Source organism: Fundulus heteroclitus, chromosome 24 (assembly GCF_011125445.2).
Source record: "Fundulus heteroclitus isolate FHET01 chromosome 24, MU-UCD_Fhet_4.1, whole genome shotgun sequence".
In the NCBI taxonomy this organism is placed as follows: domain Eukaryota; kingdom Metazoa; phylum Chordata; class Actinopteri; order Cyprinodontiformes; family Fundulidae; genus Fundulus; species Fundulus heteroclitus.
The window spans coordinates 11,165,506-11,190,787 of NC_046384.1; the positions used below are offsets into that span (position 1 = coordinate 11,165,506).

At 42.0% G+C, this 25,282-nt stretch overlaps 1 protein-coding gene and 1 long non-coding RNA gene across 3 annotated transcripts in view; one reads left to right on the forward strand and one right to left on the reverse strand.

Annotated features, from left to right (window-relative positions):
* LOC118557931 overlaps window positions 1-25,282 on the reverse strand; it is a 59,748-nt gene that overhangs the window by 24,650 nt on the left and 9,816 nt on the right. The window lies entirely within an intron of this gene.
* LOC105917426 (neuronal membrane glycoprotein M6-b) overlaps window positions 1-25,282 on the forward strand; it is a 56,507-nt gene that overhangs the window by 19,930 nt on the left and 11,295 nt on the right. Inside the window, exon 1 of one of the 2 annotated variants that reach the window (XM_012852229.3) lies at window positions 2,679-2,864. The exons of the other annotated variant lie outside the window; for it this stretch is intronic. Coding sequence (XP_012707683.2) covers window positions 2,687-2,864 — 178 coding nt within the window. The 5' untranslated portion in view covers window positions 2,679-2,686. Of the gene's footprint in view, window positions 1-2,678; window positions 2,865-25,282 lie in introns of those variants that run through there. 2 annotated transcript variants of the gene reach the window in all.

The window sequence follows — 25,282 nt, forward strand, 5'->3', positions numbered from 1 at the left end:
TTAAGTGTTTCAAAGCCATTTAAGAGTATCAAGCAAGAATCATTGATAAAGAGATACATTATATGAATAAAAAAATATTATAAATAAAAAACATTACTGTAATACAATATCATCATTGATATGCGAGAATGAGATATGGGACAATACCAGCAATACTGATAATGAAAATATGCAACAATAATGATTATAATTATAATCATTCATTCACAACAAGAATAATCTAAAATAGTAAAAAACTAAATATAATAATATTAAGTATAAAAACAATGGCTTAGTGACATGTAAAAGACATAAATCCATAAAATGTAAATTATCATAGCATAACCCTGTAATGTATGTAGAAATAGGGGGTGGGATTAGATAAATTTTGTCTTCTTCCCACTCCTTTTTGAGCACAATTGTTGTTTTTGTATGTATAATATGCAATATTTATAATAACCATCTTGTGATCTGAATTATATCTATACTGTATATAAACTATATAGATAGATAGATAGATAGATAGATAGATAGATAGATAGATAGATAGATAGATAGTCAGAAAAAAAGTCAGAAAAAATATTTCTATCTATTTATTTCTGCATGGCTCAAAATAATCAATTAATCAATCAATCAATCAATCAATCAATCAATCAATCAATCTCGCTCACAGAAGACAGACATTGAGCTATTTGACCACAGAAACAAGAATATTTGCAGGAGTGAAGCTGACTGCAGAACACTGCACGGTGGTGGCGGTGCTATGATGTGGGGATGCTTGGTGTGTTGCCAAAAATGTAAAGGAGGATAATTTTATCCAATACAAGTGACTGTGCGTCTACAAGCATGGTGCTGAAGAAATACATACGGCAAAACTAAACGTGACACACAGAAGAGCGGGTTTATCAGCAGGTTAATGTCGCCATTCTTAGCCCTAAAGGTGAAGACAGATTCCAAGTTAAAGCAGCAGCTCAAATGAATCCAAGGAAACAACTATGCTGATAATCAAAGGCTGTAATACAAAGTCAGTGTACGCTTCCATCTTTAACTTGGGTGTTTTAATTTGCTCTTTGGTTGGATTTAACGGGACAGCAACGCCAGCTGCTAAGTAGCTGGACAAAAATAATAGTGAGCAACAATAGTGAGAAATTCACCCCTGAAAAAATTCAGTTTCAGTTGCATAATCCAGATTTGGGTTTTTTGTGTGAATAAAAATTAGAAAAATTCCTTCTTCTTTTTTCTTTTTAAAATCACCTCACTTTACATGTTATTAACCAGACAAAGCAAAAGTAAGTAGCTGGAGCGCTAACCTATACTTATCTGTGCTGACGTTTAAAAGAATTATGGCGAGTTGGTCATTTATTCAGAGTATTAGATTTCCTCTCAGCTTTGAAGCCATGAAAGCGGGCGTGAAAGGACACCGGCCCCCCGATTCCCCGACATATGGAGCAGAGTGGGTGTTAATTTCTGCCCTCAGGGCGAACGGAGCCACTAAATGTCAGAAATGTCACGTTAACTATTGATGTCTGATGTTTTTCTGGGTGAAAGCATCTTGGAGGGAGGGGAGGGGGGGGGGGGGTCCTGTCTGCTGGGTTGGTGGGTGTTGGACCGCAGGAGAGGGGTGGGGTCTCCAGGACTCGTCGGTGGGCTGAGCTTTGTCTGAACCAGGACCACGTGGGACCGTATTAAAACCTCATATAAGAGGATTCGGGACAGATGGTGTGCCATTGTTTGAGGACGTGTTTGTATTAGAAAACCGCGCGTGCGATGGAAAGTAACGGCCCCCTCCCTTCCCCTTTAAGCTCTTATTTCATTGAATAAAAACACACCGCCGCCACTTCAGACCAATTCAAGGCCGCGTTGCCTCACCTTGCTTGGGGTTTCTCATTGGATTGTGGCGGAGGGGCCAATCAGCAGGCAAAACCTTGGAGACAAACAAAGGAAGCCTGTCTTAAGTGACTGTTTAGCGGCGAAGGAGCTCCGATTGGTCGAAAAGTAATCCAATCAGAGCTGAAATTAACTTAAGTGAAGCTGTTCGCACAACGAGAGATGAGGAGAAGCAACTTTTGAGAAAATCAGAGCGTCCCACACCATCCTTTGGTTTTCTGGCTCCATTATCTGAGCCGTGATGCTTCCTTTAAAAAACGGCGCTTGATTAGATTCCCAGCCCCAAACTCAACTATTACCAGTCTTTTGCACACTTTTTTTTTCTTCCCTCCTGCACATTTCATCCTTTCCTGTGCTCTCAGCTTCTCACTCAGATCACCAGATGGAGAGGGGGCGGCGAGCGCGTCCGTGTGCATGGCTGTACGCACGGTACTCATGCTTGGTTACCCATGAGTTTGCGTTTTTTTTTTACATATCTTGAACATGCCGTCCTTTTTACATGTCGCACTGCTTCAAGGGGACAATGGGAAAGAATAAAAACAATCATGCAGCTGCTGATGGAGAGGCTTTGCTTTGTTTTCAGTGGACATGAAGCACAATCAGAGGTGCATTTGGAGGCCAATCTGGAATCATCTCTTGGTGGGGGAACTAATCTGCAGGGGTGAAATAAATCCTGTCTGTCTTCGCCTTTGCATTATGAAGCTGGGTTGTTAATATACATAGAGAGAGAGAAAGAGAGAGAGAGAGAGAGAGGGACTGTGCTAAGCTGGAACAGGGAGGAGAGAGAGAGAGGCAGGAGGGAGGGAGGGAGGGGGAGTGTATGAGAGAGAGGGGGGAGAGGGAGCATCAAGTCACCAGGACAGGCTCCACTGTAAACGCTGTCAAGGTACGAGCGCAAGCACCGGGAGGCCACATTCCGCGTAAAATAATGGATGGAACAAAGCCGGTCATGGAGTCCAACGCCGAGGAGACCCAGGACGAGGGGCAGGAGAGCAAAGGTACGCTCAGACACCCGCTGACATTTGCGTGTTATCTCCTATTTCCCCCCCTCCGTTTTTTTTTTTTTTTTTTTTGCGTCTGCGCCAGCCCTGAGCGGTTTAACCTACTTGCTACAGCGACACAATAGCGCTTTTTTTTATTATTATTATTATTCGTTATTTCAGTGCATCTAAGTGGCAGTAACAGTGTCTTTGCTGCGGGATGTTTATAACAGATAATCCTCGCAGGGTTTTTTGGCAGGTATTTTCACGTTCGACGCGCTGGTCTGAGGCGGATTTGGAGGCTGATGGAGGAGAGAATAAGGCGGAGGGTGGGATGATGGATGGATGGATGGATGAAGGTATTCAGCCTGGGTTTACGGAGCGTGCGTTAATGCCAATTTGCTTTTGCGCTGCTGCGCCATCATGAGCTGATTTAGTGCCTAATGAGCGGCTGATAAAGACGGAGGCTGCGCGCTGCGCTGCGCTGCGCTGCGCTGCGCTCCGTGCGCGGCTGCATTGTTCTCCTCCAGGTGGATCCTCCCGCCTCCTGCAGCCGCGTCGATTAATATCGGCGGCGCTCTCTGAGGGGCTCCGGCTCTGATCTGTCAGCGGCGTGATTAATGCGGGACGCGCCAATACACGGTGCTTTTTTTTTTTTTTGCGGGATAGCAGTGCCCAGTCCCAGTCGCCCAGAAATAAAGGAGCAGCGGCGCTCTTGGCGCAGCGGGTCGGCTGTGGCGATCATTTGCGAGCCCCCACAGACGTGCCCGCTAAAGAAGGCAATATGAACTGAGCAGATTCCCTTTCTGAGCCACGACGGAGGGGCGCCGCTTGTGCGCGCAATGAAACCAAATCGTATGATTCTAAGCGTTTTTTAATTTTCAGTGAAACGGAACATTTTCACCGTCGCATATCACACCCAAACTGTTGCTCATGTTAAATGGTGCCATGTGTAGGCGTGGCTTTGCGTGTTGGCGGCTTCGAGGCTGTGCCAGAGTGGATGTGACTGATTCGTTTCTAAGCCCATTGTAGCTTTGCACTGTAGTAGGAAAACTGTTTACTGTGACAATTGGGCTTAAATTAAGCCTTAAAATACATGGAAGCACAGCCAGAGCCAGTTAAGAGCTTTGGAGACAATTTTAGTGGTCTATAGGTCGCTTTTATTATTTTGAAGGTTGTTAATTAGGTACACAAAACATTTTTCCCTCCTAAAGACATTTAGAATTTAACTATACCAGGTCTGTATGTGGTGACATTACACAGTCTCTTATATACCAAATTAAAGCTTTTGAGGAGCATGCTCTGTACACTCTCCATTGTTTTTGGTTATATCTGATGTACCTCCCCATCACAACCACTATAAATTGTAATTTAGTCTCCTCCTATTGCTATTTAGTAACTGTAAGCATTGTTAATAAGTATTTTCCTGATTTACAAAGCTATAAAGGTCATAAAACTGTAAATCTTATATGTAATTGTATTCACTTATACATATTTGTATGAAAAGCCCTCTATTCCCGTTTATTGTGGTACAATATGACAAATTATGACCCCTGATAAACACAAAACACACTCAGAATTAGTCAGAGCTATTATTTAATGACCTGATTAGCTTCTGCTATTTTCAGATTACTTTAGTTTTGTGGGACCCCATTCAGTTTTACAGATTTATGAGCTTTCCCATTCACACAAACGAGGGAATTATCTTCATTTTCTCCTCAACTTAACTACGAAGTGTCATTAGTTTGGAAAGAGCATCTCTTGCTCCTTAAAGGCTCTGGATTATATCACTCACCAGTTTGTAACCTCATTTTCATAACCATCTACCAAAACCATTACTTTATGGTTAATATCTTTGTAGTAAATTATTTTTGGGAATTACTGAGAGAAATAGTCCCACAAATATTTAAAATTCTCTGTATTTTTTCCAAGTCTTTGTTTTACAGCCTGTATCTATTTATTTTTTTTCCCCTTATCCCCATTTTGAGCAGCTGACTCCATTTGTTTATGGCAGATTATGACCCCTGATGAAACCAAATAACCAAGCACCCTCCTGCTGTTGCATATTATTCATTGGAGCCACAAACCCACATTTCCTTTGAGCTGATTATAAGGAGATTTATGAAAAAAAAAAAAAGACTAAATCATAATTGTCAAAGCGGGTACAAAGCCTCCCCACGGTTCATAGAAAAGGTCAAACGGCTCCAGAAACCACCAAAACAACCAATACTGGAACGGTTTAGCCAGAAGGGCCAGAGGAAAAAACTTAACTCCCATTAATGTATGAATGATCCAACAGGTTGGCCAAAAGCAGTTTTCTAACAGGAACACCTTCTAAAGTCCAACTTAGTGAAGGTTTCTCCCCTTCACCCATCTTCACCCATCTCAGAATCCAACATGGCTGCCTGGTGAATAAAACACATTTCCGTAGTATCTCTATTTATTTGCACCTGATGAGCATTTTGCTTCTGGTTTGAATCCACACAGTGCAGCAGAGCCTTACACATGTATGCTGTTGCTTTGAGCAACGCTGGGTGCAGAGTAAACTAGTTTTATGAGTTGCAGCTGGAACACGGTTGGCTTGGGTGGGATTTAATGAACAGATCTCAGTTCTGACTTCTGAGATAAATGTAAAAAAAAATGGTGGGCCTGGCCCCCCACATGTTCCGATAATAATCTGGATATTGGTAAATAGAAATTTGCCTTTCCCTTCTGTCATAACGATGCGTTCAATGACCTGAGGCACGTTGGCCACCATCACCTGTGTCAGATGTGGGAATCAATTGCACTTGAAATTTAACAAACAACACAGATGAACTAATATCACAATTATACTATTGTGATATGTCGTGCAGCCCTGCCATCAACACTACTCTAAATATTTCTTAAACAGGCCTTCCCATCAAAGGGATGTGATTCTAGATAACCTCCACACCAGTAGGTGGCAGCATCATTGTCAACATCAATCGTTTAAACCTCCTGTCCCTAGCGGTGTCACATGGGTTAAAAAAGTTTGCTCTTTCTCTCCTACACACACACACAACAAACAAAAAAAACTCAGTTTGCATTTGGACAAGTGGTGCAAATGCAACAAAAAACTTAATTTCTGCAAAGTTGTGAAACTGAACGAGATCTTGTGGACAATTTCTGGTCCGTCGTCAGTCAGACCGCTGCTTACAGTTTATATTATCAACCTAAATGGCACCGAGTCCACATTGCTGAAGTGTGATCCAACCTGGCAACCATTACATGAACAGCAGTCAGTTACAAACAACAAAACAAACGTACTGGAGTCTGCTGAGCCCTAGACTTAATTAGCTACTTATTTCATTGAAGCATTGGCTGTTAATTCTTTTGGGGGCTATAAAATCCCACCATTAGGATCGGTTGTAAAGATACGTTCCACGTTTCCTGCTGCAGAGTCTGGCTCCTGCCTCAGTGACACCGCTGGGTCAGTCCTGTCTGTGACGTAAGGGGCAGGAGAGTTGGGTGTCCCTCGGCGGGGAGACCTCTCATCGTCCCTGAGGCCGACCACTGTCCAACGGCAGCCTTTAGTCGTTCAACTTCATTTCATACGCCGGCTGAGCTTGTTTCAAAGCCCCTGAGGATAGTTGAGCAGGAGGACAATGATATTTATAGCCAGCCATTAGGCCTCTGAATTCCTTAATCACGTTTTTCCATAGAAGCGGTGAGATTATTGAGATACTTTCACCCAGTCAGGCGTCTGCAGCCTGGACTGCGGCGCTCCGGATGTGTTTACATGCAGAAATAAAATAAATAAATAAAGGAAACAGTGAGATACGTGGGAGATTACCCGTTTGTTGGTACAATAATTTGACATCTGGGATGCGACTGAGCTTGCAGCATCCGTTAAGAAGCGGAGGATTTGCAGCGGGGGCAAGAAGTGGAGAGCCGTCACTTAAGGAGCTTGTGCCGGCGGAGGCCAAGGCTTTGAATCAGAGGGAGCGCAGGGATGAAGTTTAGAGGAGACGGCATTTACTTCCAGATGCATAAAGAAGCACTGCTGCGTAGATTCCTCAGACGAGTCTCGATATTTATGAGACACAACCCAGAGACCGAGTCAGGTTAGATGCATTTGAGTCGTGCAATTAAAAAGACTGATATCTGACGGCATTAAAATGTTAAAATTTCCTGTCATACTGAACTCCAAAACAATATCCAGTCACAGTCAGAAAGGGAAGTAAGTTTGTCTTTTAAAGTCAGAGTACATGGAGAAGATTTTAGCTGTGTCCAAATTCAGGGGCTGCGTCCTTCAAAGGCCACGTTTGTAGGCCGATTACATCACAGCGAGGCGACGCAGGCTGTACAGATTCAAAGGCCAACAAACGCTTCCTTCTTTACCCCAGATTTGAAGGATTGGTCCCAGTGACACACCAAATCCCATGATTCACGGCGGGCCGAAGCAGATTGTTCAAGCAGAGGCGGCGAGGGCAGAAGAAAGTTTGATATATCACACATTCTGTGACACAATGCAAACCTTTAAGATATTTTTCTGTGAAAATGTAGCTGCATAAATCTCAGATATCTGCTCGGTTTATGAAGACGTGACGTGTAAAAGTGCTCGGGCTCAAACATTCAGCTCGCCGTGCCGGCTGTCAGCTGACCGGACGGCTGAGGCTCGTAAGACACTCTGAGAACATCGTTCTCTAAGCGCTGTTGGCCTTCGCAGCCTTGGAAGGACCTAGCCTAAGTAGACCGGATCCTTCGAAGGATGCAGCTCCTGAATTTGGACTCAGCTGCAGACCAGTAACGAAGCTACTTAGTTAGATTTAAGCATTAAAATTCTAGCCTGCCTAATAAAATATACGTTATCTTATCAGTCTCAACCCTAATTGTATTTTCTCAGTAATGTATGTATGCACTAAATGTCTAAGTACTGAGAGAAACACAGATCAGTCTCTCTTGCTCTGAAGCGTGATGTTTTGTGCATAAATTAGAGCACTAAATACCCGTTCTAAATAAAGGGGAACCTTTGGAGAGGAGAATTTAAACGGACAAAGGGCTTTTATATCCTCCAAAAGACAGTCTGAGAGAAACTGAACTGGGTTTTGTTCTGTCACCTCTGAACAACCTGGACCGGTTCCCTGGACTTATGGACCTGAATGTTCTTGTTGTTAGCCCAGCAGACGGAGCACAACACCTGTGTGATCCGCCACCAATATCCGTTCTCTTCTGGCAAAGACACTAGGCGGCTTTTCTCGCTTTTTAACACAGAACCGGATTACAAACAAAGCCAGAAAGTCACCTTGGATGCACCAAGTATCGTCTCGGTCAGCTGTGCATGAAACAAAAAATAATAAATAAAACCTTAAAGTGCAAAAAAGTGTGGTTTAACCCAGAGAAACAACCCTGTGGCCTCATCAGGCACCGATCATAGAGGAATGTTTGCCCACATCACATTTGCTAACCTTTAAGAAGTTAAAGTATTTTTTTGGCCATAGTTTCATGTAAAAACTGTTTAAACATATACCAAGACCTTCAAGTTAAGGTCCATCTGATGTCTGTTGTCGTGCGTTAAAGAGCGTCAGAGAGAAATGCCCTCAGCTTAACAGTCTAGAGGTTAAAATACATCCTAAATTTATTACGCCTCTTTTTAATAGCCTACTGGGCTCTAAACCAGCTAAATAAATTATTCACTTGAAGGAAAAGACGCATCTACAGGTATCTAAATAAATAGTTTATCCAACGGCTGCAGGACAATTTATTCACGCAGTTATTGAGATAAAATATAATTTCAGCTCATGCTAATGTGATGATGAAAGCCTTCTAGCTGAAGCAGCTAAACGTGCAAAAAGTCGAATTTCTGAGGCGTCAATATCGCTACAATTAGAAGAGATGCTCAGCAAATGGTAAATTAACTGAACTTAATAAAGGTTATAAACTTATGAACCTATTATTAACTTATTAAAAACTTATATAGTGCTTTTCCAGTCATACTGACCACTCAAAGCGCTGTAACTAAAGCCACATTCACCCAGTCGCTCTGACCAACGCATGCTGGAGGTGATTATTTTGAAGTTGGAAAGGAATTACTTCTTGAATCTGTGTTGGTAAAAGCAGCTCATCAGGCTGCTTGGCAGCTGTTACATAAGCTATAAAAGAAGCTTCCTTAAATTATTAGTATGGCAACATTTTGGGTTGTCGGTGGAAAATGAAATGATGACAGAAAATACTGTTTTAGCTTCAGTTTAGCTTCTCGTCAGTGATATAAAACAGGATTTCTGCAGCTCACGGGTTTTTAAATCGGCTGGGAGGCAACTGGATGATCCTACAATGAACACAGATTCTTTAAAAAAAAAAAACTTTATTTTGTCTTTTTGATACTTTGCCATTGGGATTAAAGGGTTCTGTAAAACACAGTTTATGATTTCTGAAACCTTTTCAGTTCATTAAAGTGGGGAAACAAACATGGAGACTCATAGTTTAACAAAATGTTGGTCCCTTTCCCAGGAGCCCAGTATTGTGCATCTTTGCATCTTTTTACTACACCTCCGTTATCTAACCTAACCTCAGATGGTAATTTGCTCCCTCTGTTCTGGCTTCTTCATGTTCGGTTAATAAGTTGATCGTAGCCTTTTTAAAGATATGAGCAGTCCACCGCAGGGATGGGCTGGAATGAGATTATTATGGAATCATGAACTTGTACAAAAATGCCAACGTTTCACGGAAACACAAAAAAAAGAAACAAAAATGCACAAAATGTTTTAATCTAATTCCAACTGTGGTTTTAAAAACACTTCCAAAAATAAGAGCGATTGGCAGCTCCCTTCCTCTTCGTTCTCTTCCTCTTTACAGTCAAAAAGTAGCTTCGTACTGTATTTTGGATCATTTGCCTCAGAGAAAGAGATGTCCCTCAGCTTGAGCACATCTGAATCAAATAACACGTTTATTAGCGGGATGCTGTGGACCTGGCTACACGCTAAGACGGTGATTCTGCCGTTAGATTCAGGCGTGGTGGACCGGGGATTCACACCTCGTCTTAGAGGCTGCTTTCCTTGTATTGGCTCAACAACGCTGCTAAAGTGCATTTTCTTGATGGCATCTCCAGCGTTTTTGCACCATGCATGCGGGGAATAATATTACATTGGATCATGTGACATGGATTATAGCTTATACGGAGGAAAAGCGGCGCTGGGCATAGATTGATTTTGTGCCTGATTTTATACTATAAGCTGTAATCTGGCAGCACGCAGAGGTACTCTGTGATAACGAGGCATCGGCTCAGCTCTGGCTTAATTAGTATGACACAGTTTGATTAGGCAACTCGCACAGTCATGGTTTTACTTTGCTTTAAAACACGGTTTCCTGGAGCAGAGGGCTTACGTTTGATGTGTTGTTGTTGCGCGCTCTTACGTAACGCGGGCCCCGGCTCGCCGTCCCCTCGTTATGATGTTCAGATCAGAACCGTAACGCATTACGTCATCGTCTGGAAGGGCGCCGCGGGTTTTGCTGTGTGGAGGGGGCAGAGCTGTGGGAACAAGGGGAGTTAGGCCTCGATCAGAGCTGCAGGTTTGTTTTGCCTCTTTAATGACGTCCGGGTTTTATTCCTGCAAAATGTTTTGAGGTGCATCGTTGGCAGACTGAGGGGAGCTGGGCCTGGAAGCCTTTAGATGAAATTTGGAGCACTTTGAACCCGGGATGCAGACACATATCCAGGCCAGACTGTTTCCATGAGTATTTTGGGGGGAAATCAAACTATTTTTGCACCCAAACATAAATTGATGTGCATTATTTAGTGTTTTTTATGTCACGTGTGGTATACTGACATATTTTAAATGTTGGCTTCAGCTGATTCTTTTTTTGTAGATCCATGGATTCTGCTCAGCAGAAAGATGGTGGTTGCAGGTGGTTTATATTAACAATCTTGGATCTGTCATTAATGCTGTTTGTCTGATTTTATTTAGCTGTTAAACAGAAGATCTAATTTCAAATCCCAAAAGGAAAATACGGGCATTCTTGTGCAAAACTACAATCAGGTTTAAATATAGGTATCATGAGAAGCTACTGATTTACATGCCAAACAGAAAAGCTAGTTAAGATAAGAAAATCCTTTAGTGTCCCACAAAGGGGAAATTCAGGTGTGACAGTATTAAAGACACAGAGTTACACCCAATAATAATGAAAAAAAGAAGAAAACAGAACCAAGTCTAATCTAATGTTAGTTCTAAAGAAATGGTATATATATATATATAAAAAAGTTAAAAGTAAATATCAGATTAAATATTGCACAATTATTGATAATATTTTTACTCAGGTAAAAATAACATGAAATGTTCTGGTGAAATAGTTAAAAAAAACTCCAGCCTATTTACAGGATTTAAAATAATACGCAATATGCATGATAGTGCAGCAAATTTGGCGTGATAATGGCAAAGACACAGACAGAGTTACACACAAATTATAGTAGTGAATAAACAAACTAATCTAAAGTAGCAGAGTAAATATTAAATTGTCTAAATATTTATTAATTGTAAATATTGCACATTAATCACAATCTGTGATATTAAAAGGTAAAAAAAAAAGATGAAATATCTAAATTAACAGTGGAAAAAATAGTGGGTGAAAAGTAAAACCAGCCTATTTGCAGAAGAGTATGAGAACATGCAATATGTATGATGGTACAGCGGCATTTTAAAGTAGCTAAGGCGTGTGCAAGTGTGTTTTAGCATCGGTGTAGACTATTCCTGATCAGATCAGAACCCGTGCAACCATTAGCATGTTGCAAACACTGAGTTTGTTGTATGGTGACGGTAACATTACCTAGAACTTACTGAGCCAATTCTGCCCGTTGTAATGAGTACACGAGAATAATAAGCTAATATTAGCAGGTTGATTAGTGGGACTAACTGAACAGGCCATTTGTAGCTAGTAGTTTTACCTGTGACTGCTGTGGTATTCTTATAAGAGTGACGGGCGGCGGACATATTTTCCCATCAGAGCCTTTTATTCTGCCAGCTAGCTGGCAGTGTGCAGCTACAGGTGGGGTAGGAGCAGCAAGGCATTACTTCTCCGCTGCAACTCTTTCTTTGGCATTTCATTAAAAGGGCGTTACCCCATGGGAATGGAAAAGCAGCCTGTGGAAACCTAAAAGCTTAGGTCTTGAATCTAATCTGCATCCTCTAAAAAGGCCAGATCATATCTTCAGATTTCCAGAAAACTGGTTCTAATTTACACTAACTACAAGATGCTTTGGTGTTATAGTTCTGAAATAAATGGATGAGTTAAAGTCCAGTTTGCACGTCTCACCGCCTCGCACCTTCTCCGTGGGAGACGGGAACAAAAACCTGCTTCAGGAAATGTGTGGACCTGACTGTAACCTGATGAAACTCCATCTCTCCTGGAGAGGAAGTAATCTATCAGAAGGGATAGAAGCCTTAAACCAGGCCCAGTTCTGCCGCACCACGTCCCTCGAAGTGTGTGGGTTCTCCACCTCTGAGATGAGTTTCCTTGACAGCAGCCACAGATCTGTCAGCGTCGTGAGGAGAAAAAAGGGTCAGCGAGCATCCAGCTGAGCCTCGGCTCAGGCCCAGAGTCTGAAGGCCAGCTCCTGTTTGATGATCATCAAGAGGAGCCGTCCCGCTCTCCCTGGTGGCCGCTGACATTTGGGCCGAGCCGGGTTCCCTTCCCTGGTTGTCCCGACCTTACAGTAGCCATGACTCATTTACAGAAACCGAACTACTGAAGGGGGGTTGTTGGTTTTTTTTAGCTTCTGACATTTGGGGAACGGCGCCATCGAATTTCCTTCTGCAATTTCTATTAATGGTTGATGGTGCGTTTGAAGAAGCTTTACACATTTTACTTGTAAATGATGCGCTAAAACAAACGCGCCTTGTCTCGGTATCTATCTGCTGCCACTCTGCTGCATCACCAAGTTGATTTCTTGATTCCATAAAGTCTTTCTGGTCTGCTTGTGCTTTGATATTTTTTTATGACGCCTCCTTTTGTGTCTCCTGTTGCTCCTACCGAGTCCTCCCATCATCACCCTCACCCATCTCTCTGGCCTTTCCTCCTCCCGCCCCGGAGGTGTGCGAGGCGGCGGGAGCATGTGAAAGCCATCACACAGAGAGAGAGACAGAGAGAGAGAGAGAGAGAGAGAGAGAGAGAGAGAGAGAGAGAGAGAGAGAGAGAGAGAGAGAGAGAGAGAGAGAGAAAGAGGCTCATGTGTTCCTCGTTTTGAAGCCATTTGCCCAGAGCATGCTGTCAGCCTCCATCTGGACATGTGTGTGTTTGTGTAGGTTACTGTCGGCATGTGCGCTCGCATTTGTTTACGTGTCAGTGACCAGGAGTGGTTGAGGGGAAAGCGTCTCAGAGTGCTTTGCTTGCACCGAGAAGGAAAGGCGTTTTATTTGTGCAAAAAGTGTGGGTAAAGCACATGGACACGCGCTGTGTTTGCATTTAGCCCTTCCTGGGCCCACAGTGTACTTATCTTAAAAACATATTAATTAATTATTTCTATCATACTTTCACATGATGGACCTTATTTACCCTAAATGCCGCCCATCAGTTCATCCTCACTTTAAAAACAAACATCTTTTAGCCTCTGTCTCTTTAAACCCTCTCAGACGTGCTGCACTTTCCATTAATCTGGAGCCCAATTACGTTTCATTAAGTCGCACTGACAAATCACCAGGCGGAGAAGTAGTGAGGGTAAAACACGGCAGGGGTTGTTGGCAATGTGGACTTAAAATTGTGTCACGATATATTGTGGTACTGCTGTAATAACAATAAAAGTGAGGATAAAAGACTATTTATAGCTTCTTGGTAACTGTGCGGCTGTGAGTGCATGTCCATTAACCCAACAAACATGAATAATGTCTTTAAAAAAACATTTAATAGTGTAGCATATAACATTAAAAACCAACCTGAACAAAGTAACTGCTTTTAATTAGATTTTTCTTAATTTATTGATGTTTATTGATGCTCTCAAGAAACCAAGAGTGAAGAAAATAGTAAAAAAAACAAAAACAAAAAATCCTGACAATCCTTGCTGTTTTTTGTTTCTGACACCACTAGTTGGAAGTTATTGTTGTCGAGATAAACTCAAATTCTTATCAATATAAGAATTTTTTCACAATAACGGTAAAACGATACGATACCCCAACACTGCAACATTATTAAAAGTGTTTGAGCCAAATTGAAAACAAGTGAACTTTATTCGGTTAAAAATGAATAAAGAATCCATAAAAATAATCTTAATTGTTTCTGTTCACCGGGTTTTTCCATGTGGTCTTAACGTCACAATCCAAGAATTATATTTTCAGAGTTCCTCAATCCTGTTTTAGTCCATTTTTACACTAAATAATATCTATAAATGAAAACAGTCATTATAAATTCATGGCCAATATTTCTGTGGTCAGGTTTTCAGATAAAGAATCTGTGAAAACATGGATGGATGGAAACAAATAAATGGATGGATGAATGGAAGGATGCAAGAAAACAACCACTGCGGCGCCAACTGCCCTGTTCAATATTTGACTTATTTAAGTGAAAAAAGTAAAACATACAACTCAAGATCGGAAATTAATCTTATCTAATCACAAGGAAGGGAATCCGACACAGAAACGGACGAGTTAAAAACCGACCTGATCCACCCAAACAGCTGAAGCCTTATTTTAAACCCATTTCACCGGTGGAGCCTGAAAACCAGACACAGTTAAACAGATCGACAAACAACTACTGCAGTCAGACCACATGTTAGAGAAAATGGACTAAGATTTAGCTAAATTTTAAACAGGGCTTTTAACACATTGTATCCTATAGTAATTGCATGTTTAACATGTGCAGGATCACGTAATAAAAATGCTCACAGCAGGGAAAAACAAACAAAAAAAACGTCCAGAATCGATAAAGGAAATGGTGGATCCACAGAAGGATGCTCCTCAGTTCAAAGCAGGGCCACTAAATCTGAGGGTGTCGCTTTCCCGCCCTGCATCTATGTTTGCAGTCAAGTCTGCCGTTGGTCCGTGAATAGCAGCAAGTGGCAGGTTGGCGCAGCAGGTCTTGTTCCTGAGTAATGCCAGCCTCATCTGGCTGTCATCCATCACCTACTGATGCCCAATCTGCTCCTCTCACCAAGAGCCCATAAAATGCCTGATGCTGATTAACACTTGACATCATTGGCTGAGATGGACATTGATGAGTCACTGTGAGCTGTGTAGCTTTCTCTGAATATTATGATTCTTCAAATTTCCATCTATCCATCTGTTATCTATACCCACTTATCCGTGCATGGTCATGGGGGGCTGGTGCCTATCACCAGCGGTCATTGGACGGGAGGCAGGGTACACCCAATGCTGCCTTGCAGCTATTTTGCTGCAAGACAACATTGTTGCTTCAAATGTCTGTCAGTATTTTTGTTTGCCCAATTGAGTTAATTTAGGTACCTCTTAGAAAAAAATTAATAAAAAGGGAACAAATTTCAAGTTAGCAGATCTAAGAACCTTCAGGGATGTGGAGACAACAAGGACAGGTGGAAATCCTCTATAAAAGCCATGGCTGAACACACAGGGTCAGTCTGTCTGAGAACATCTTTCACAGCCATAAAAACACTCCAAGTCAGGAGGTCAGTCTCTGCCTCAAGTGAAGAAGTTGAAGTATCCTGGTGGCTTGTCCATGACTGATGATTGAATCCCAGTGAGGGATGCATAAACTGATTGGGCCTCATCTGTCTATAATCTGACCCTCACCAATGGTCAGGAGATGGATCCTGACTAAAAGGACAAGATCCTGGAAGCATCTCCCTCTATAGGGCGGCTAGACTCAGCCCTCGACAGAAGGTGAGGAGATCAATCATCTCAGGGAAGGTTAGTGTTTAGCCCATGCTCCTCTGCCTTGAAAGGAACGAGGTAAAAGGGTCCATTCCTATGATCAGGGTTCCTCCCAGTAGCCTCTCCTCTCAAAGAAGATGACTAAGAAAATGATGGAAAAACTAGGAATCCCTTTAGGCCTACGAACACCTCAGGATTCCCCGGAATGAGTTGGAGAGTGTTTGAGTTTCTCTCAGACTTGGTACCTCCATGACCCGAAGAAAAAGATAATGACTTGAGAGATGTTTTTAAAGCCAACCACTAAATAATTTGGTGTAAAAACTGGTCTAAACTAAGTTATGCATACTTCTATGTCACTTCGGATACACCTTTGTGTGTTTCCAAAGCTAAATAACTGACTGTTGCAGTACAGTGTATTGGCATTATATATAGTTTGGTGTTTGTAGAGCTTCTGACAAACTGTTTCTTATCTTGCGTGTAGGCTATTGTGTCCTAAACATTGGCAGAATTTAATGAAACATCAAATCCTGTCACATTTTGAATGCACTACTTATGACGCAGACCCATTTTGTTTAGTGTGTATGTACCAAGATAAAAGTTGTGTCCTCAAATTCAATCATTGCCTGACCACCTGGGGATGAAAGTACATTAGCCCAAGTGTGCCACAATGTTGTTACATAACTATTAGCGGAAAGTACATTTGACTCACATCAAGTGGAGCCGGTCCAAGCGTTAAACAGGCTAATCTTTTTTAGCGCAGACAGAGTGTCTGCATAGTGTAGCATGATACCTCCCATTTAGTGGAGTATATTTAACATGTATTTCGATATGTCTGTAACAAAACATTGGCAGCCTGGCATAATATGGTACCAGATAAAATATCATTCATGATATCCTGTGTACAGACCAGCAGCGTTTCATGACTTGATTTCTGCTTGTCTGAGTATTGATGTGTTTTCGTAATGATAAGAAAGCCTCCAAAGTGAGTGGGTTTGCACGACTAAACAATAGAGTTTGTGCACAACACTCACAAATGTGGTAACCACACACTAACACGTTTACTCACTCACACATAAAGTGCTCATCTGCAGCTGGAAAGTGAATCTCCGTAATCTCATCAGCAGAAGTGGGAGGAGGAGGAGTGGAGGGGCGGGGGATGGCTGCTGACTTCTTTGACTTCTCAGAGAAAGTGACATTAGCCAAGTTGGTTGTGTAACCAATAAGGCACAGCACTTGTGGCCAGAGGGGCAATTTTACATTTTGGTGGAACAAGACGGAGACTCAAAGTGTTGCCTCTGCTCTGTTGGGTGGACATAAAGCAGCTTTGCACTGGGGACTGTGCTGCAGGGTTTTAGAAGCAAACGGTTCTCAGGCAGATGCTTGCTTCCTGATATTTTAAGCATTTTACCTTATGTAGTTATTAGCTGTGTAAAAAAGCTAGTAGTTATTAACAAATTGGAGTTAAATATAGTTTTCGTGTCCATTTAACTCTAATTTAACTCTCACTTAATTGATAAAAAGGACTGTGGGGCCTATGCAGGAAAATAAGCTAATTGGCTGATTTAGTGGGTTTCCCAGTCTTTTAAAAACACATATCTGTGCTAATTCGAATATAAAAGCAGTATTAGCAAGAAATATTTCTCTAATCTGAGGGATAAGTGCATTGATCACCAAGCAGAGTTCTGGGAATGGGATTTACGAGCACATTCAGTCCATCTATCTTAGTTACGCCTAGCCACATGCTGACCTTGTGACCTGCATAATGCTGCATAAACAGCACCAGGTTTCTCACAAACAGAAGATTAGGGTCAGTTTTGTGTCACCACAAAGGATAGAACAACAAAAAAAAAAAACCTTTTGGGAACATTGCTGGAGTCTGGCTTATATAGCTCAAAGTAGATCCTCTTAAGCTTCAGCCACCATTACTGTGAGATGGTTCGACCTGCTTGGACAGTTTCTGCATGAGATATCTTCACTTTTTTTAATATAGATGGTTATAGATATTACGCAGCATATTAATTCACCTTTTTTATTTATATTTAACAATTTGAGATTTTGTTTACCTATGGCTTGAACCATGTATAAAGTACTGTTCTTGAGATCATTGCAATAAGAAGCTCATTGAGGACAGAACCTGTTGCAGAGAAATGCTAAGAAATAAATCAGAGTTTTATGAATGATTTCCGATCCCTCTTATTTTTTTGTAAAGCTCTAATATTTCTACACTAATGTTTGTGAGCTCTGATTTCTCTTGCCCAAACTAAATTGAGTTCAATCAATGTTTTCTGGTCGGTTTGTCGTTAGGGCTCATTAGTTATTTATGATAGAAGCAGAGATGACATCACACTGAGAGAAAGCGGTCAGTCACCATTAAAAAAAAAGGAAAAAAAAGAATAGTCTCTAGCATCTTATGTTACCGATAGTGGCTCTCAAAGTGTACACACCCCTGTTAAAATGGCTGCTGTTTGTGATGTAAACATCAAAGCATTATTTTGGAAAAATTATTCTATATTTATTCTGTGCAGCTGTGCTGGAAAAACAAACAAATCTGCTAATAAAAATATAAAAAGCTGTTGTGCTCTGCTATCTATCCTCCATGTTTTACGCATGTCTGGGTTGCAAGGCAGAGGATCTGCATTTAGGGCTGCACATCATGCACTATATTGCCAAAAGTATTCGCTCAGCCATCCAAATAACTGCAATCAGGTGACTCCCATAACCACAGGTGTATAAAATCAGGCCCCAGACATGCAGGCTGGTTCTGCAAACATTTGTGAAATGATGGGTCGCTCTCAGGAGCTCAGTGAACTCCAGCGTGGTTCTGGGATCGGGTGCCAAACAAACAAATCCAGCCGTGAAACATCCTCGCTTCTGAATTCAATATCTGGCCAGAAGGGGTAAACCTTTGCAAAAACTCTGGAACTATCCTCCTTTTAATGAATGTGTCTCTTTTATTATTTAAATTGACACTTGTGTAACATTTGTTATCATTGTGTCATTTTTTTCCATATAAATGGAAGAAGAAAAAGTAATATCGGCTTCAAGGATCGGGCCAAAATCGTCCCGACGTATCGGGTATCGGTTTGCCTGATTTCAATATAAATCGGTATCGGTCTTAAAAAAACTGTATGGGCTGACTTCTAGTCCTAAATATCCCTCGGTCAGCTGTGAGTGGTGTTATAACAAAGTGGAAGTGGTTGGGAACGACAGTAACTCTGCTATGAAGAGGTCGGCAGTAAGGAGGGATGGGGGGCAGCGGATGCAAAAAGAGTGCAGAGGTGGGAAACTTTCACGTGGCCTTCAGGTTAGCTCGGGAACGGCTGAGAGAGCTTCATGGAGCACCATGGCCCAGCAGCTGCATCCCAGCCATAGATGACCAAGAGCAACGCAAAGAGCAGCGGAGGCGCGTTCTCTGGAGAGATGAATCACGCTCCTCCATCTGGTAATCTGATGGACCGGTCTGGGGTTGCTGGTTGCCAGGAGAAGGTTGCTGGTCTGACCGTAGTGTGCTGAGTGTAAGGTTCGGTAGAAGGGGGTTCTGGTGTGGCGTTGTAGTTTTTTTTAGGAACTGGGCCTGGACATTTAGCCCCAGTGAAAGAACTCTGAATGCTTCAGCAGACCAAGAGAGTTTAGACAACTCCATGCTCCCAACTTTGTGAGAACTGTTTGGAGACGGTCCCTTCCTCTTCCACCATGAGCACCAGAGCACAAAGCGAGGCCCATAAAGACCTGGAGGAGAGAGTTTGGTGTGGATGAACTTCACTGGCCTGCAGAGTCCTGACCTCAACCTGACTGAACACCTCTGAGAGGAAATGGAGCGGAGATAAGAGCCAGCATTAGTGTCTGGCACAGGTGGAGAGTTTTTACTTTCAATTCTGGCAAAGTTGTTACCGACACATTAAAATCTTATTACAATGGAAAATATTAGGGGTAAAAGCATGCTATTTGCATTCTGCTTAATTAAAAAAAAAAAACGATAGGACCACATCTATCCAGACTTGCATCCAAATCTAATTTTCATTCACTCAGGACAGTTGGATGAATACAGAAATGTTTTAAAATAAAGACTGACCCAAATCCTGTTATTGTTGCTGAGAATAGACAATATTTCATTCCCCCCCCCCCCTCCCCCAATCGAGCCCAAAAGATTGTGGAAACTGGATGCCTTTCTTCTAATAAGGCAAACGTGCAATGATTGTTTTTAAGTTCAGAATCTGTAATAATTTACGCAACCCTTTCCTACAGAAAATCTGATTACTTTCTTATAGACATTAAATCTTTAGTCTACTGTTGAGAAGGTATAAAAAAAACATCACTATACAGGGTTTTTTTTATACAGTTGGAAGAAACTCCTGCCATTATTCTCTAAAAGTGGTCTTTGAGTGTTTTTGTGCTCATGATACCTGAAGTGAAATCTCCAGAGGTGTTGATGACCGTGTGTGTTGTTGTGGCTACAGTCAGCTCCTGTAAAGCTGAGGGGACTTTCTTCTTCATCTCAGTGAGGCGCAGTCATCCATCCGCCTCACTTTCCCCACACCTTTTGTTTTCCCCCCCCCGTTTCTCCCTCCGAGGTCCTCCTCTACCCACAATGCTCTCTGGTGAGGACGTTGGCCGATAATGAACGCAGCGTTTGTGAAATCTGAATGGAGCTGCAGGCGGGGACCAGATCGGCCACTGAAATATTCACCGAGCTTTATTAAAGCTGTTATTTCTGGCAGATGTACTGGGTGGCCAGACAGTTGGCCGTAATCACGCTGGGACTCTGGGTTGGACAGTTTTCAGGCACATCTTTCCCCTGGGTTCCTCGGCAGTCGCCATTTTCCAGGTCTAGGAAAGTATAGAAACATATTTACAGACTTTAATCCCTATCCATTGTCTAAATGCCCCCCTAACATCCGTCCTTCTTTACTTTCTCTCCCTCGTGTCCTTCCATTTTTCCTTCACTTTTCTCTTCTTACTTTTTCATTTCAGTCTTATGTCCAAACTCTTCTGTTGTTGGCGTCTGAAGTCGAATTTCTTGTTTGTATCCTCAAACTTGGCCAAATAAAGTTGGTTCTGATCCCTTCCTTCCTTCCTTCCTTCCTTCCTTGCTTGTGTCCTCCTCTTCATCCTTCCTTACATAATTGCTTCCTCCATTCATTTCCTGTCCTTTCTTGTGCCCTGTCTTTATTTCCTACCTTTATTTCATCCCCATTTGTCTCCTACCTCTCTTATGTCTGTCCTTTCTTCCTTGTGTCCTCATGTGCTTCTTTTTCTTTCCTTATATACTCCCTTCATTCCCTCCTTCCAGTTTTTCTTAATCCCTTCTTACCCATTTCCTTTATTCCTTTCTTCATTCCCCCTTCGTTCTTTTTATCCTTCCTCTCATCATTCGCTGTATCCTTTTTTCTCACGTCTTCCTTTCCTTCCATCTTGTTTCCTTATTTCAAGGGCGCATATTTTAAGCCTAACTTCTGTAGAAATATCTGGCATAGATTTATGTTGAACTTTAATGTCTCAAAATTTTAAAATAAACGTAAAAAGCGGTCTGGAAAGGTCTGCAATGGACACAGGAAAGATGTGTCCATTTACAATCATGACGGTGGATATGATCGCTTCATCTCCTTTAGTTTGAGTTTATCCTGTATTTAGGATTTACAGGCATTATAACAATGAAATCTGTGTAGCCAGAAAAATGCAGCTCATTACTCAGCCAATATTATCCAGAGCTAACAGATGCTGCGCCTAAATAACACTATTTACCCGGTTTTTGTTTTTCTTTCTCTTCTGTGCATCTACTTTTTTTTTTTCCTCCCCATGCAAATGCTCCAAATTCAATTCTGGTGACAATGAAGTTTGTAAGGCGACGTGCATTTGAGGGATTATTTCATACTGTGGGTGTCGGGTGATTGACAGAATGCGCAGCGTAATCACAAAAGATGTCAGCAACCGGTGACAGGTTCTGTTTCCAAACACATCTCCAGCCTGCAAGGCATTATTTATTCAGTCAAAGTGGCTGAATATGCTCGCGAGTCTAAGAGGAAAGGCGCTGATTTAAATATAAAAAAGGTGGAAAAATGGGTTCATGGAGAAAAGCAAGGATGAAGATGAAGAATTAAGAAAGAAAGCTGTCATTGTTAATTAAAGGAGGAAACAGGAGTTGAAGCTTGTGTGATCTTTTGATAATGCATTAAATAAATAGATCACGTATAACACGCTCAGACTGTCACAGACTGGACTGAGCATTGTGCATCAGTCACAACAGAATTAAAGAGAAATTAGGAGTTTATGAACTCTGAATTGCTTTCTGTGTTATGAGTTGTTAGATGGTTGGAAACAGGACTCATATTTGGTTAAGAAATCTGAAGGAAATATACATAAAACAACACGTATACCCCACATTATCGAAGTAATACCTAAATGGGACATGAAAGAAACAGACTGTAAGGTTTTCCACATTTTTGACAAGTGAAAATCTGAAAAGTGTGGCGTGCATTTGTATTCTGCTTCCTACATGCTGATACCCCAGAATAAAATCCAGCCACGCAGTTCTAGCTGCAGCGAAAAGTTATACAAGGATTTCACTCACTTTGTACCGTCATGTTAAAATAGATTAAAAAAAAAAAACACGACAGAGTGATAAAAAAAAAACAACAAAACATGTCGCTTTCCTAATATCTGCTGTTAAAATATTACATGAGTTAGCTTTAAACAAGTAAATATAGAATATCTACATGAAAGATTGATAGATATATTTGTTAGTTTAGCCCTTTAAAAATGTCAGTATGTTTACACAGGGCTGCAGACTTTAAATAGTAAAAAAAAAAAATTATAATTATTTGTCCGAATAGCAAATAAGATCAGCTTTCTAAAATCTGCTGTAAAAATCTAAACTGCTGCAGCTGTCTTCCCTTCCATGTGGAGGAAACCCCAATTTAAACATATTACTGACGTCTAAAGGACACAGCTGATACAGTCAGTAATTATGTAGCCAAAAATTGTAGACCTCTGTGATTTGGAAATTACATTTTTTTTTTAATTTTGATTATATTGCAAATGCAATTAATTGTCCAACCCTAGTTTATGTTACATAAATGCGGGATCAAAAATGGCATTTTCTATTTTGCAATCCTCTTCTTGGGGGGAACCTAGCCACATTAGGATAATTAATTAATTAATGATTGTTGAAATTTGATGTCAAATTGGAAAGATACATAATATGTAAGTCTTTCGCCCATATAAAACAAAAGAAAGGTTCCACCTCTGCTCCGTTCCCATCTGAATTATAACTTCTGATTGAACCAGATCACAGAGTTCCTCATGCATCGGCCGGCTGACGGCAGTCGGCGTTTAGCACCGATCTCCGGGTCTGGCTTGCGTGTGAAAGCGGAGTGAAGCGGCTGCGAGGGACCGAAGTGGGTCGTGGGTAACACGTTGCTATGGCAACTGCCGTTCGCCGGCCCCGGGGCCAAGAAAACGCTTTTCACTTTGCACGTTCCCGACCTTCTCTTCGCCGTTCCTCCCTCTCCCTGCGTCTCTCCTCTCACCTCCTCCTCGGCGCTCGTTCCCGGCATCGTCTGTGCCGTCTCTCCCTCTGCTCCGCTTTGTGGCCTTCCTCCCTCCGTCTCTCTCTCTGCTCCTGTGAAACATCTCTCTCTCCCTCATTTTCGCCCCTTTGTCTTGCAGATATCTGCGCGACGGCGATAAAAGCGGAGCAGGCATCCGTTTTTTGCCTCCTCTCGCTTAGCCGTCAGCCAGAAATCGGGGTCGACATTTAAAAGCGGGGAAACAGCTTTTTCCTGCAGGCTGCAGCAGAGCGGCGCGTTAATTCTTAATTGCGCTTCGCTCTGAACCAACCTGCCTCCTGACATGAACAGAGACGGGAAATCCTTCGCTACCGATTTGCTGAAAGTTATTAAAAGTGATCTATGATGCGATATCATAACGGGAGCGTAACACGGTGTCTTGGTGATTAACTCCGGCTGGCTTAATAAAGCACAACGGTGACACGCGGTCATGTTTCAAAAGGAACACGGAGGCAGCGAGGTATGAAACGAGGCAGATAGGCCGGCCTCGGTGTGTCACCTAAATCCTGCTCTAATGAATAGCGCATTGATTTCCATTAGGGCCGGCTCGAGCTGACCACTCCGGCCTGTCTGCTTCCCATTAGCGCACTTTTAAACCGGCGCTGACAGTCGTGGCCAGGGGTGGACCGGATAGCGGAAGAGGCCGCATGGCGGTGGGAAGGCATCCATGAAGAGTTAAAAACAGAGGCAATAAAGCCCTTAAATAGCTTATATTTGTCCTAAAAAGGCTCCCATCCTGTCAGATTATTCACGTCTATGAAGGAAGATAAAGGTGGGAATGTGATTTGCATTTAAAAGGAAGGATTGTATTCCCTTTTTCTAACTAAAACACACTACCACTAAGTTACGTTACTACTTCAAAGCAGAAGGGATGTTGGAGCTCCATCGCTGGACGGACGGCTGAGTCCGTGGCCGCGCCGCATCCAGGAGGCCTTGGCCCACTTCTCCGTCCAGCCATCCAACTTTATCAGCTGGACTCCTCCACCAGCCCGCCTCCTTCATTAAGATTAATAGGATTTGGATCTGTTACGTAACGAGCCTCCGCTGGGTTACATAAGGCAGAGTTGTTCATCAGCGGCGGCATCTTCAGCTGTAAGGATGAGCTTTTATCAGCGCTCAGACTCCCCGCCTCAACTTCCACCAAACTTATCTGGATGTGCAAAGTTTGCTTAAAACTATTCTGAATTTATAACATGGAAGCTGAGCGGCTTGTGCGTTAAAAAAGTAAGAAAAAAAAGGTAACGAAATGACTAAAAGATCGATATTTAGCAGGTCACAAAGGATGTTTGAGCGGCTCTGCCATCTGAACGGGAGGGAAGTGAATGTGCCCACAGCGTCGGTGTCCAAACCTTTTGCCTTTAGGCAATAATTGTGAAATTAAAGCTGCTTGCAGACATAAAAATCCTAATAAAATAAGCATTTATCAATATATAATACAACAAAATGGTCGTACTTTTACAGAATGTGTTGCATGCTTGTTTGAATAAAAAGGCAAACTATTTCCTACATTGTTTTATATTTTCTTTGTCTAGAAAAGAAATTAGTCCGTTCTCAGCAACAGGAACAGGATAAAGGTTGCATCTCTTCAAAAAAACGTTGCTATAAGTGCAATGTACCTGACATTTTCTATTAGATCTGAAGCTAAAATATAGAAAATATATATAAAGAAACTGTCCATCTGCAACAACCATCTGTACTGGCAGGGCAAATTTTTACCATTCTGTTTTATTATTGATGTCGCCGACCAAACAAAAGCCCTAACTTTTTATTTTAGGTGCACTGCCACAATAGTTGCTTTATCCTACCACCACAATGTAGGCTATTTTAACGAGTATTTATATGTGATATTTGACATTCAGAGCCCATGTTGGAGGCTCTTATTGTGAAACTTTAGAGGGCCATTGTGGCAGCAGGTGAGGCAGCCATCGCTCTGGCTCGGTATGGTTTGTAATTGAAATGATCGTCTCCTGGCTGACCGTTCAGACTCAGAAGAGGCGTTTATCGGCTGCTTCAGGCTAAAAGTCATGTTATCCGTATGAAAGCAGTTTAAGGAAGTTTAAATAGATCCCCGATTTTATGCTAG